At 32.3% G+C, this 14,589-nt stretch overlaps 1 protein-coding gene across 1 annotated transcript; it reads left to right on the top strand.

The window, feature by feature from the left end:
- Positions 1 to 936: 936 nt before the first annotated feature.
- Positions 937 to 11,676, top strand: LOC106065289 (protein YIF1B-B-like). The gene is made up of 9 exons (XM_013224072.2): positions 937 to 1,650; positions 2,955 to 3,104; positions 3,299 to 3,435; positions 3,680 to 3,784; positions 3,871 to 3,949; positions 5,772 to 5,829; positions 6,832 to 6,987; positions 7,097 to 7,193; positions 10,596 to 11,676. Exons 1-9 carry the CDS (start codon positions 1,617 to 1,619, stop codon positions 10,755 to 10,757), a joined length of 978 nt encoding a protein of 325 aa, XP_013079526.2. The 5' UTR covers positions 937 to 1,616; the 3' UTR covers positions 10,758 to 11,676.
- The last annotated feature ends 2,913 nt before the right edge of the window (positions 11,677 to 14,589 follow it).

Below are 14,589 nucleotides of genomic sequence, written 5' to 3'. Positions count from 1 at the left end.
AGTTTAAATCCCACAAACTACAGTCACCGAATTCGTGAGCTTAACCATGGGGGAGAGTTTGAGTTTAAAACCCCCGCCAATAAAAACCTGGAGGAAAAAAATATATTCTACAAAGTCCATAAATTAGTCAATGAGGTTTTGAGATGAAAACCCCCTGCCAATTACATAAGAGCAGTTTAAAAGGGTATTTGGGTTAAATCACCTAATTCCGTAATCGATACCAAGGGGTAGGATATAGATCTTATATCTCCCTTCCAATAAAAATATTAAAGGTACATCCACTACATTAAAACCTCTCCTATTTAAAAAAAAAATCTAAATGAAAATTAGTCTGCTAATTCCATGAGAGTAGCCGATGGGGGTGAGGTACTTTGTAAGATATTGGTATAATATTTACATTTGCACACTATAGCGCGTCGGTGCAACACCGCTTGTGTTTACGTAATAACTGAATTCCTAATTTGTCTTCCCTCTTAAACACTAGTTTATTATTTGTGTAATACGAATATTCTACATGGTGTCAGAAGTGGGTTAAAATGAGGTTAAAAAACGACAACCTTCCAACAACAAAAAAAAAAAAAGAATAGCAAATCTTCAATTACTTAATTCTATAAACATAGATTTATTTTTATATTATAGTATCATATATTAGAACTATTTAGTCGATGAAAGAGGTTACATGGAAATGTCACAATGTGGAACATAAGCCAAGTCTATGACTCTAGTTCAATAAATGTCTTTTAAAATTTACAATTTTTATAATAAGAAGGAAAAATAATGTGAATCTTGAACTTCAATGTTTTTTGTTTTTTAAATAGAAATAGATCTATACACAGTAAAGTGTGCGAAATTTAGTCATTACTAATGAAGACTTGAGATTGGTAAAGGGAGATCACTGTAAGAAAGAAAATATCCAAGGAATGAAAAAGTTCATTGAACTTCCGTTTCATAGGTGCCAACACCGCAGAGTTATAGACCTGATCTAGACTAGACACGATTTATATAGATCTAGATCTAGATTTAATAGATGGAATTTTAAAATATGATTTAAATAACACTCAAATAACAGTTTTTGGTCGAATATCTAAATATAGGTCTCTTATTTTTAGAATGACTAGATCTATGGTTGAATTAACTTTCCATACTTCGAGAAACTCAGTTCTAGAAATTCAAGTAGAAAGCGGCAAGCCTTTTCATTTTCAGCCTTTTGAACTTTTGTCACTTTTGAGGCTTTTCTAAAAGTTTATTTAAAGTTTAGGACAAAAATAGAGAGACTCACAGCAGAGTGTAGACTGAAGATCTAATAAGTGCAATTATTTTGAATATATTTTGATCTGTACTGACATTTCCAATGTACACAATTTCATCAATTTGATTTATAAAAATAGATTCTATCTAAACTAGTCACTAGTAGTAGTACTATATATTAGTGATTAGTGTATTACTTACTGTATTAGTAGATTCTAGATCTAGATCAACATGATAATAATCTAGAGAATTAATATAGTTCTAATACCAGAACAACCAAACTTGTAAGATTGTATCTACCTACTGTATCTCCTCTGAAAAAGCAGAGATAGAACTAGATTAGATCTCTATTATAATCTTTATTGAAAATGGATGTTCCTTCAGACTTCAGAGCTGAAAAATGTATGTTGAAATAATGTTGTTAGTCCAGATTTATTGCTAAAATTAATGTTATTTATCATGTATTTACTCTAGTTCTATTAGATCTTATCTAGCTAATATTGTTTTATTTGCATCTAATTTAAATTAATTTATAATACAAATAATTATGAGAACTGGCTTGACAATTTAAATAATACTGGCTGGCATATTAAAAACCCCTGTTGCAATTCAAATATAGAGGAATTCTAAAAGTCTTTAATCTATGTCTTACCTACTTTCCTGCTTTAACTAGAACCTAAATCACATTAACCCTAATAAGTAAATATCTTCTAATAAATATATATTTGCTCCCCCAATTCATGCATCCTTTTCTCCCCTTTCACCTACTAACATCACTCTCCTCCACCTCCTTTGTCCCAATCTTACCCCTTTCCTGCTCTCTTTGTCCCAATCTTACCCCTTTCCTGCTCTCTTTGTCTCAATCTTACCCCTTTCCTCCTCTCTTTGTCCCAATCTTACCCCTTTCCTGCTCTCTTTGTCCCAATCTTACCCCTTTCCTCCTCTCTTTGTCCCAATCTTACCCCTTTCCTGCTCTCTTTGTCCCAATCTTACCCCTTTCCTGCTCTCTTTGTTTCAATCTTAACCGTTCCTCCTCTCTTTGTCCAAATCTTACCCCTTTCTCCTTCTGTTTGGCCAAATCGTACCTCTTTCTTCTCTCTTTGACCAAATCTTAACATTTTCCTGCTTTCTTTGTCCCAATCTTACCCCTTTCTTCATCTCTTTGGCCAATTTCTTTTTATCTTTGGCCAAATCTTACCCCTTTCTTCTTCTCATTGGCCAGATCTTACCTATTTCATCTTGGCTTTGCCAAATTGTACCCATTTCTTCTTCTCTTTATCCAAATATTACCCCATTCTTCTTCTCTTTGGTCAAATATTACCCCTTTCTTCTTCTCTTTGGCAAAATCTTACTCCCTTTCCTGTGCACATCTATTCCCTTTTCTTCACTCCTCATCCAAACTTGCTCATTCCTCTACCTCACATCAGCCTCTTCCCACACCAACTATATCCCACATCAGCCTCTTCCCACACTAACATCACACAACAGCCTCTTGCGACATCAGTTACATTTCAAACCTTTATCTGTAGTACATTTGTTTTATGAATACAATATTCTTGACCTTTAGAAACAAAACTCTAATGAAAATATAAAATTCTTGACAGTTGACAGAATGCTTTGTAAATGCTCATGCAACATTCATGACCATGTTTAATTTTTTGCTGACTACTACATTCAAATTATGTTTCCTTGTTCATTTTCAACAGCCAGTCAAAAGAGACGAACCAAAGCCCCAAAAAGTGCTAATCCACCAGCTCAAGCTCCACCCACTAATTATATCAATGACTTCAACATCCAGAGCCAACAACCTTTTATGCCCAATTTAGGTCAACCAGATATGTTTTATGGTGGTTCAGGTAAATTGACCTTGTAGCTGGTAGACTTACTGATTAATCTGATTAAATTTATAGTTTGTATTATGATTTATATATTAATGTTTTTCATATAGTGTTAATAATTGTTTCATTAATCTTGTGTAAGTAACTTTAGGGAATTAGTGTTTAAAGTTTTTAAAATGTCTTAATATTTCTTAACATTAAAAATGTTTCAGCCTTTAATTCAAGTTCTTATGGGGATCCAGCTGGTCAATTTCCTGGACAACAGCTATTGAATGACCCTGTTGCCAGTATGGCCATGCAGTATGGACATACACTTGCAGGGCAAGGAAAAGTTTTGGTTCAGAAAAATGTAATATTTCTTTCTTTTTCATTTTAATGCAACTTAATTAATTTTTTTATTGATTTCTAGTTACTTTGACATTTATTTTCACAGTTTGTGAAAGTTATTGGTAGCTCCTTTGTAATTCAAAAACAACAATCAATCCTCTTCTAACATCTAGTTGTTTTCCTTTCTTTCTTATGTACAATTCTAACCATAACATGCTAACAAATGGGTATTAATGGTTCCATCTATCATTTTTATTTCATTCCAGATTGAGAATTATGTTGCCTCTTCCAGATTAAAATATTACTTTGCTGTGGATACAGCTTATGTTGGGAAAAAACTGGCTCTCTTGTTTTTTCCTTTCACACATTCGGTAAATCTTTTTTTTCAGTATTGATATTCCTGTTCATCTGTCTAGGAAAAAAAATGTAGATTCTTATTATCTCCTGTCTGTTCTAGGACTGGTCTATACATTATAACCAAGATGAACCAGTACCACCTAGATATGAGATCAATGCACCTGATCTCTACATACCAGGTAAGTCTTATTTCTTTTTTCTGGATTTCTTTTGGAAATATATTTTACACAATATCTGAAAAATAAAATATGATTTCAATGACATGCCCACAATGTGAACACACCTCAAAAAGATGGAATAATAATTTGTTATCACCAGAGTTCCTTTTTGTTCTCATTAACCTATTCAGTGTAAAAACAAAACATATTTGTTGTAAATTTCCTGAGTTACACAAATATCAACATGCCTGATACTGATTAAAGTCCAGATTATATGATTTCCATTAATATTAATGTATAAAGATTGTAAATTTAAACTTCTGCCAAATAAGCATTTGTGTAAACCATTTTATTTATTGCATTATCTCTGTGTTGCATGTGTGCTCTCAAATAATTTAATAGACACCATTTTTAGAAAAGAGTTTAAAAAGGTTCAGGAATTGTACATTAAACTCAATTAAACTTCTGGAGTGCAATATGCAAGAAAAACTTGCATATAATTGGAGCTCACTTGGACGTTGTTGAGATTCAGACACAGATTTGGCTTTCTAATGCACCATACAGACATGCCTACAGTCACAAAAAAAAAATAATAAAAAAATTGCCGATTTTTCATTATTTATTAATAGTGCGAAATGAAAATACTGAATACAAAATAAAATATATATAGGTCTGTGTTTATTGTTTACATTTCATCTCTTCCCGGACCCGGTGTGTCCTAAATTTACGAAGATATGGTTGAGCTAGATCTAGACATAGATCTAGTACTATAGGTCTAGATACTAGATCTAGATCTATATCTATTCTTAGAATCTAGAAAGTGCTAATAAGCCAGATGTTCCATTCAAATCCCTTTCTTTTCCCGACAATAGCTCTACTAGTCTAGACTAGATCTATTCTAGTAACACTAACTTCAACTTGCTCTTGACTAACTCAACTGCCTTGAACTGGTTTCTAAAGTTTTTTAGGACACTTAGATCTAAGATTTAAAAAAAATAGGTTATTAAATTTAAAGATCTAGATGTAGACCTAAATGTAATTAATTAACTTAGACACAGTAAGGCTAAGGCCTAAATAAGGCTATATATTATATATCTACTCTACTTATTAGTAAGATCTAGGACTAGCACAACTGTTACTAGATTCTAGATGATGTCTTTGATTCTAAATCTAGATCTAGAAATAGACTTAGATCTAGAAGGTGATAGATCTCTAGATTCTAGATTTCTATGTATCATTATGTAATAAATTTAGTTCTCAATAAGTCTCTAGATCTAGACTTAAATATTTAGATCTATAATATAATTATTATAATCTCTGTGTTTTTAGACTTAGAGGACTTATTAGATGTAGGTCTAGACTAGTAGACTCTTAAATTATTTTAGATCTAGAACTAGAGACAACATCTAGAGTGACTAGAACTAGAGTTACATTTTTTTTTTAAATTCATCGTATAGGAACTATTGATTTCAAACAAAGGACATAATTATGAATTAAAAGTTTTCTTACTTTTAATTATACTATTTACATCTAATTTATAAGAAGCAAAATAGTATTGTTATTAAAGTAATATCATTGAAGTTTTATTTATATTGTGTACAGTATACTGACTAACATAAACGCGTTTATGTTCCACATTGGGGCCCAAAATTCCACATTTTCAACCTGAGTGTTCCACATTCTGGGTCTTGGGGGTAGGCATGTCTGACCATAGCTTTTGTTTACAGATATTCTACTACTAGCTACAAATCACACAATGATTTGCCTCCCTTATATTATTTTATTCATCACAATTTATGTCACTGTGAATCATGTGCATAATCCTGATATATCATTGTTACAGTTATGGCATTTGTGACCTACATCTTGGTAGCTGGTATGGTCCTGGGGACTCAAGGAAGGTACAGCCATTGTTCTTTGATCCATACTTGATTATGTAGTTAGAAGTTATAGTTGATTTTTTTTTTATCTCAAAAGCTATCAGTGTTTTTATGTTTTTGTTTTTTTCTAGACTCTTGTGAAAACTGCATCAAATCAGACACTAGCTAGAATATTTTTAATGTTGGACTGATCTCACTTTGACATGTCTGTGCTGAAGTCTTTTTTTTTTTTCATTTTATTGCCATTACATTCAGAATGTTGTTGTTTTTTAAATTGAATTTATTAATCTTTATATGGTAGACTTATTATAAGATGGATCAGATCTTCCTTGGCCTAATTAATCTCCATTTGAGTTTATTGCTTGAAAGAGAGCAGTCACTTCTACTTGCTTCTGAGTCTATAGGCATTGTTTCAGCACCAAGTTTGACATTTGTATTCCAATATCAACCTATAGGCAACATCTTGACTTTGATTTCAAGACATTCATCCCTGTCTCAGCCTTCTTCATCACCATTTTTCTTTAAGAGCTGTTGTCTTCTTTCTGGTTAGATTTTTTGTCAACATCTTCAGTTAAACAATAAGCCTTTGATCACCTTCATCTTACTTGTCATTCTTTCCAGGTCCCCCAACCACCAGTCTTCCTTGATTCATTGTTAAAACTATACTAATAATTCTTTGTTATGGTAATTTTCATTTATTTTTATCCTGTCTGGACCTATATTTTTTAAAGGAGTTTCCTCTTTCCCCTATTCAGTATTCTGCACGTATTTAAAACAAAGCACTACAAATCAAAGCTTTTAATGTTTTTGATGACAAATTCAAGTAATAAAATGTTTTTTTATTTAAATTGTGATTCTAAAAAAAAATGAAAATAAATTGACACTTATGTCATTTGTTTCATAATCACTGATTGATCATTTAGTGATATAGTGCTATTTAATGATACAACATAATTTATATTGTAGTATCAATATGCTATTCTTTTGTTCTCCCCCCCCCCCCCCCCCTTTTTTTTTTTTTAGATTTACTCCTGAACAGTTGGGCACGCAAGCAAGTTCAGCATTAGTTTGGCTGATTATAGAAATGGTAGCATTTACTCTAAGTCTTTATATTTTAAATTTGAGTACAGCTCTCAAGTATTTAGATATTGTAGCCTACTGTGGATATAAATTTGTTGGGTAAGTTCTTAGTTTTAATTGACTGTATAAACAAAATGTTATGTTTATATGTTCTTTTTCTTATGTATTTTGAATAATGTGCAGCAAGTTATGTTTTATCTTTGTTCAGGATGAATGTCAGCCTTCTAGCTGGTGTCATGGCAGGAAACACAACTGTATATTATGGCTGCTTGATCTGGTTCAGTTTGGCATTAGTCTTTTTTCTGGTAAGTTAAAGTATTTCAGTAGTTATTTTATTTTTTGAATTGTTTTATTTAATGTTTGGATCAAGTTCATTATTTGTGATATCATGTCCTTGAATAACTCTCATAATTAATCCTATGATGCCATTGTTATTAATGCAAGTGCTTGCATGAGTTGAACTAGCCAGCTTTAGACGTTCCTTAAATGCAGTCATATCTATGGTTCTATTAATGTCTCTCTTTGGAGCAAGTCCAGGTTGGAGCTATCACTAGTACCTCTATGAAACATTGGGCTCTTTGGAAAGGATTTCTCCCAGATGGACCCCTCACCACTACCTGTGTCTATAGGTCCTGGTCCAGACTTTGTTATGTTATCAAGGCCTTGTCCTTCAACAAATTAGCTTACCAGAACAGACTTACACATCAGTAAATTCCACCTCCATTTTAGGTTGCTACTTCCTCCCAGCAGAGCAATGTGGTAACCAACTATTTTACTTTCATTTGGGACATTACACCAGGGCACAAACGCTGAAGACATCCTCCTATAAGAATGACTGAATCTTCCATTCCAAAAAATGCTCCCATGTCCAATTAATGATAAGAAAACCTGAGAAAATTATTGGACTCAAAATTACTTTGATATCATTAATTATTAAATAACTTTTTGGGAGATATTCTGTACCTGCTAGGCAGTTGTGTAACTCTTTAAAAAAAGTAATGAGCAACACAATTGAAAGAAATGTCTCAGTAACTTCAGTCGACCTACTTAACAGGATGCAATGTGAAACTTTACTTTGACTAGTGAAACAACATTACTTTGACTAACATAATAAGCACTCAGTAGACTTGATAGATGTGAAACAACATTACTTTGACTAACATAATAAGCACTCAGTAGACTTGATAGATGTGAAACAACATTACTTTGACTAACATAATAAGCACTCAGTAGACTTGATAGATGTGAAACAACATTACTTTGACTAACATAATAAGCACTCAGTAGACTTGATAGATGTGAAAAAACATTACTTTGACTAACATAAGCACTCAGTAGACTTGATAGATGTGAAACAACTTTACTTTGACTAACATAAGCACTCAGTAGACTTGATAGATGTGAAACAACTTTACTTTGACTAACATAAGCACTCAGTAGACTTGATAGATGTGAAACAACTTTACTTTGACTAACATAAGCACTCAGTAGACTTGATAGATGTGAAACAACTTTACTTTGACTAACATAAGCACTCAGTAGACTTGATAGATGTGAAACAACTTTACTTTGACTAACATAATAAGCTCTCAGTAGACTTGATAGATGTGAAACAACTTTACTTTGACTAACATAAGCACTCAGTAGCTGGATAGATGTAAAACAACTTTACTTTGACTAACATAAGCACTCAGTAGTCGTGATAGATGTGAAACAACATTACTTTGACTAACATAAGCACTCAGTAATCTTGATAGATGTGAAACAACTTTACTTTGTCTAACATAAGCACTCAGTAGACTTGATAGATGTGAAACAACATTACTTTGACTAACATAAGCACTCAGTAATCTTGATAGATGTGAAACAACTTTACTTTGTCTAACATAAGCACTCAGTAGACTTGATAGATGTGAAACAACATTACTTTGACTAACATAAGCACTCAGTAATCTTGATAGATGTGAAACAACTTTACTTTGTCTAACATAAGCACTCAGTAGACTTGATAGATGTGAAACAACATTACTTTGACTAACATAAGCACTCAGTAATCTTGATAGATGTGAAACAACTTTACATTGTCTAACATAAGCACTCAGTAGACTTGATAGATGTGAAACAACTTTACTTTGACTAACATAAGCACTCAGTAGTCTTGATAGATGTGAAACAACTTTACTTTGACTAACATAAGCACTCAGTAGACTTGATAGATGTGAAACATCTTTACTTTGACTAACATAATAAGCACTCAGTAGACTTGATAGATGTGAAACAACTTTACTTTGACTAACATAATAAGCACTCAGTAGACTTGATAGATGTGAAACAACTTTATTTTGACTAACATAAGCACTCAGTAGACTTGATAGATGTGAAACAACTTTACTTTGACTAACATAATAAGCACTCAGTAGACTTGATAGATGTGAAACAACTTTACTTTGACTAACATAAGCACTCAGTAGACTTGATAGATGTGAAACAACTTTACTTTGACTAACATAATAAGCACTCAGTAGACTTGATAGATGTGAAACAACTTTACTTTGACTAACATAATAAGCACTCAGTAGACTTGATAGATGTGAAACAACTTTCCTTGCTTTCCCTCCCAACCAAAAACAATATGTATTGCAACTAGTTGTTGGAATCCATTAAAGTATTATATCTATATGAAAATACAAATACATGAAAATACCACTTATTGATCATGAGTTCTCTTAAACTGTCATACAGATTCGCATCAAATTCTGTCCACAGGTTCCTTTTACTATGTTAATAGAATTTGTTAAGTAAGTTTTGCTCTAGTTTTTGTTGGAGGGGGTTTAAACCTTAAAATTCATCTAGGCTTGTCTAGTGGAATTCGGTTACTGTAGTTTTTTGGTTTTTTTTTTAGATTTCTTTTACTTAGTGGGAAGGAGGTTAACCTCAAATAAATCCTTGGCTACACCAATGGAACTTGGTGACTGTAGTTTTTCCAGGATATGCTAATAGAATCTGGCGCCATAGTTCTGCTTAATTACCTGGTATTTTATAATTTGGGGGGTTTTAAGCTAAAAACCTACCTTTGCTATGCGGAGGGGAGGGGGGGTTCCTCGAAACCCTAAAAAAGAAAGCTAAAATATAGTTTTTATACTTGGATCAAATTGAAACTTTACACAATTATTCATTGTACCTGACAAGAGATGAATCAATACAAAAAAAATAAAAAATAATCAATTAGTGAATTAATTATTTTGTTTGATATCAAATGAATGCTGCTTATTGAGAGATGTGGATGTTCCCTTGGTACAATTTGTCTCCCATTTGGGGATTAAGTTGAAATTCTGCATACTTTTCATAGTCGATGACAATAAACGAGTCAGTCCAAAAATTAACCAATTAACTAATCAATTAGTACAAATTAATTAATTTGTTTCATATTGCAGAAAGGGAGCTAAACCTTGCCTTTTTCTGATAAATGGCAGCAATTAGCAGTTCTTTCCCTTAGATAAGGCTTTTTTTTTTTTTTTAAATAATAATGCAAAACTACAAGAGTGGAAGAACCCCCTAAACCCTCACTGGCTACACCCATGGCCGAATATTACTGTTACCAATTAGTTTTATTCATCAATGCCAGCTAAAAGTGATACATTATAATAATCTTATTAAAAGAAAGTTAACATTGAGAACAATTATCTCTAATAAAAATATTTTCGCAGCTACGTACACTGAAGGTTCAAGTCATGCCTCAACAAGATCATGATGGTTTCACCAAAGGTGCAAAGAGAAGTCTTTACCTGATACTGTTAGTGTCTTTAAGTCAGCCTCTCTTGATGTGGTGGCTCACTAGCTATGTGATGAGTTTTAAATCAGCTGTCTAAGAACAACAACTCTGACTGTACAAATAAGGAGATTATACAAATAGTTCTAATCATGCCACTTGTTCAATTGATCAAGAAGTTGATGAATCCTAATGAAATGCTTATGCTTCTAGTTAAATTGAAGAAATTATTTTAACATTTTGTAGATAATGAGAAAGTTGAAAATGTATAGATTGAATGGCTAACATACAACTGACAACACTACAATTTGAAGTGCAAAAAAAAACATAGCTTAAAATTTGTCACATAGCGATAGCACTAAAATACACTATTCAATTTGCTCCCTTTAGAGACTTATGGAGTGTTTTTGTTTTCTGTGGCCCATGTGACCAACATTCATCCAGCCAACAAGACAAATTATTTAAGTGATACCACCTTTCAGATTTGTTTAATATGGTACCGGGTATGCATTAATTGTGTGTAGACAACACTTAATCTTCTCACTTGATGTAAAAGTCATTTTTTTGTCTATTATCAGTACCAGCAGTTTTGTTTTGTACAAGATACATATGCTCTCTTCTTCCTGCTCTACAAATTGTTGACTAGGATAAATTATCCATTTTGTATTTCTCATGTCTTGCCTTTGCATACACATTGATTCTGTTGAGATAAATTATACTTTTGTATTTCTCATGTCCACCTGGTACATGTATGTTTACTGATGTCTGTTGTATTTAAATAACATTTTTTAGACAAGTGAATGCATGTTTTACTAATATTAAATGTATTTTTATTTTTAAACTATCAGGTTATGAAAATCTATTGCTTTATCCTTCAATTTTAAGAAATAAATTGGTCCAATATTGAATTGGTTATGCTTGCAAGAAAAAAAAGGGCCAATCATTCATATCAGATAATACATTTGTTCTCTTAATATTTTGTTTGTTTTGTTTCGTTGATTAAAATGTAAAAAAGTGAATGTAAGTCATATTGAGTTTATTTTTAAATCTGTAGCCATTTCTTTGGTAAAAATCTGGTTCTATATATAGAACTAAATATTTAGTCATTTTGGATTGCCTAAGGTTTCCAAGCTAATGATTAGGCACTGAAAGCTTACATTTTTTAAATACAAAATTATATGGATATGAGTATAGCATCCAGTAGTCTTTTGAAATAGTCAAACAGATGTCACCAGCAACCTAAAGCTATGCATTGAGGTGACATGAAGAATTGGAGAGGCCTCTGAAGCTATGGTGAATTCTATGAAGCTTGTCTGGGAAAATGTCTCATTTATTCTGCATTCCCAATTCTACTGTGTACTGAGCACTTTGCTATATAGCTGGTCAACATACATGTACCAAGAGCCTAGACTACTCATAATGGACATGGGCACTACCCTCCAGTATTTAGTGACATACATAATGTTGGTTAGGACAGCAAGGATAAGAAAAAAAGTGTCTCAATGAAATCTGTTATGCTGAGGAAACCAGACCCAAGGGATGTCCAAAATTAATTTACAGAGATTTCATATAATACTCAGGACTACAGCTATCTAATAAAGTATATAGGAGGAAGTAGACTAAAATCTCGGGGAGACAGTGGGGGTAGAGGTTAACACCCTTGTAGAGGCTTTCAATTATGATAGCCCTAAGACAAGATGCATTCTCATGCACAAGCTGTAGCAAAGTCTGCAGCTTCCAGAATCAGACTGTTTAGTTACAGGACAAGTAATAACACTGATAATTCATTGTCTTTTGAAACAAAAGCCAAATATATTGTCCCTCTCTTAAATAAAATTAATAAAATTGTCACTTTTGAGAATACATGAGTCATTTTCAATTTCATGTACTGCTTACCATGTAAGAAATTCCTGACTTATAATTTTCTTATAATAATTTCTCTGTTTCCATTATATGAAAAGCATCTAAAGCTGTGATGATAAAGGTGCTGATTACACAGTGCAGGATTACTGGTTTTTTTTATTTCTTGATGTATTTTTATTTCTTGATGTATTTTTATCTCTAACTTCCCTGTTTTCCCACACTATCAACTTGAGGCATTTCTTAGTTGTTCATTTAGTGATGAATTTCATAGAAACTTAGTCACAAAATGTTCATATTTTCATTTGTAAACCTGGTGAAGTTTCTTTCAAAGATATCATGAACAAAAATATAACAATGAAAGATAACTAGTAAATTGTACATAACCTAAATATTATTCATTTATAACCAGCCTATTGTCACTTCATTTAAAAAATTAATCAGTTAATTATAAATTGATAATTTTTGGGGGGCTCAGTATCTCAAACAAGGGAAAGAAATTGTACTTGACTGAAGTGGTGATGTAAGCTGAATTAGTCCCCTCTATAGGTCACCACTTCAAAGTAACTTTATACTAACACTAGATACGGGTAACTATAAAATCTATTTTCATAGGCACCCCACTAGCAGAGCTCTTAGGATGGAAGCTTGAGCCATAAGTTCAAATTCAAGTTTTAAAAAGCAAATACCGGTACAGTAAAAATTCATCCAGATATCCCTTTCTCCCCCCCCCCCCCTCCCCTTTTCATTAACCCAACTGGTCCAGACAAGTGATAGGGTCATGACTATGCATTGAGCTTAAAGCATGAAATAGCTTTAAACAAAAACAACTGGTAAAAATATTTCTACTCACACAGATTTATTGTTGGTCTAGAATCCCTAGATCTATTACAAATTTAATTATTTGACTGATTCAAACTAATTGATACATCATTTCCTATAAGCTTTGTTATTTTAAAAAGTATTTTTTTGTTTCTTCCTTCAGTCAGACAAATACAATGTTTCTAAAAGCTATCTTAGCATAACTGAGAAGTCTTTTTATGTCCTAGGAATGATTCAGCTTAACAGTTTTACATGTAGAAGAAATAAATAGCTATTACAATTTTATATACACAGTTTCTTTTATTATAACGATGCTATTGTCATACTTGATTGTACATTACAGTTACTGAGCGAAGAGCCTTGCCAAGATAGAGGTCAATCAAAGAATTGGGAAGTCCTTGAAGCAATATTTTCTACAGTTAATGGCTCTAAGGAATTTCCTAGAAATGTGATAGTTTATGTATATTTTTGGGAAAAGAATTACTAGCTAATTAGCCACATGGGTAAAACTCTTGTTTAACCGTTATGATTTTTTGAAATTTTATCTTCTAAAATTAAATTTGGTCTAGAGGTCAAGACAATATTTTATCTTGAACACGTCAGCAGGTATTCCCACATGTATTTATTAAATACATTTTGCTCACCCTCTTCTTAGTCTAAAGATCTATCATTACAATTTTATTTACTCTAAAATTTTTTATGCTTGCATTAAACCAGGGGTGAAAATGTTTCATTTTTCTACAAAGCTTATTATATCAACTCAATCTGTCTGGCAAAATGTTTGCACATATTTCTCTCACACCCAATCTCCGATCAAGCTGAAATTTTGCACAATTATTTCTTTTACCTGACAACACAAGAATCAATACAAAATTTAACCAATTAATTAAACTATTAGTTATTTATTTTGTTTGGTATTCTGAACAAGGGAAATAAATTGTACTTGACTGAAGTGGTGGTATAAGCCGAATCAGTCCTCTATAGCGTCATAAGAGTCTTAGTGAATACAAACATGAAATAGGAAGAGACTATAGAAACAATAGATAATTATGCAATCTTCCAAGTTCATAAGCTCTTCACTAGCTGAGTTGTTTCCATGTTGGCTTGAGAAACCTGAGAAGAGATTTAATTCACCTTATTTTTAAATATGGTATATTCAAAAAGCCCAGATACTGGTCCAGATAATTGATAGGATCAAAGCGTATTGAAGAAGCTAAAAGCATGAAATAAAAAAAAAAACAATTGGTAAA

Source organism: Biomphalaria glabrata, chromosome 3 (genome assembly GCF_947242115.1).
Source record: "Biomphalaria glabrata chromosome 3, xgBioGlab47.1, whole genome shotgun sequence".
NCBI classification, from domain to species: domain Eukaryota; kingdom Metazoa; phylum Mollusca; class Gastropoda; family Planorbidae; genus Biomphalaria; species Biomphalaria glabrata.
Note: the sequence above shows the minus strand (reverse complement) of the source record. Positions and strands in the feature narration are given on the sequence as shown.

What these genes read in the sequence shown, in the direction of transcription:
- LOC106065289 (XM_013224072.2), top strand. Translation starts at nt 1,617, where the DNA reads ATGGATGTTCCTTCAGACTTCAGAGCTGAAAAAT. An exon ending in AGACTTCAGAGCTGAAAAAT is followed by an intron (nt 1,651 to 2,954) that starts GTATGTTGAAAT and finishes CATTTTCAACAG; the next exon opens with CCAGTCAAAAGAGACGAACC. An exon ending in AAGTTTTGGTTCAGAAAAAT is followed by an intron (nt 3,436 to 3,679) that starts GTAATATTTCTT and finishes ATTTCATTCCAG; the next exon opens with ATTGAGAATTATGTTGCCTC.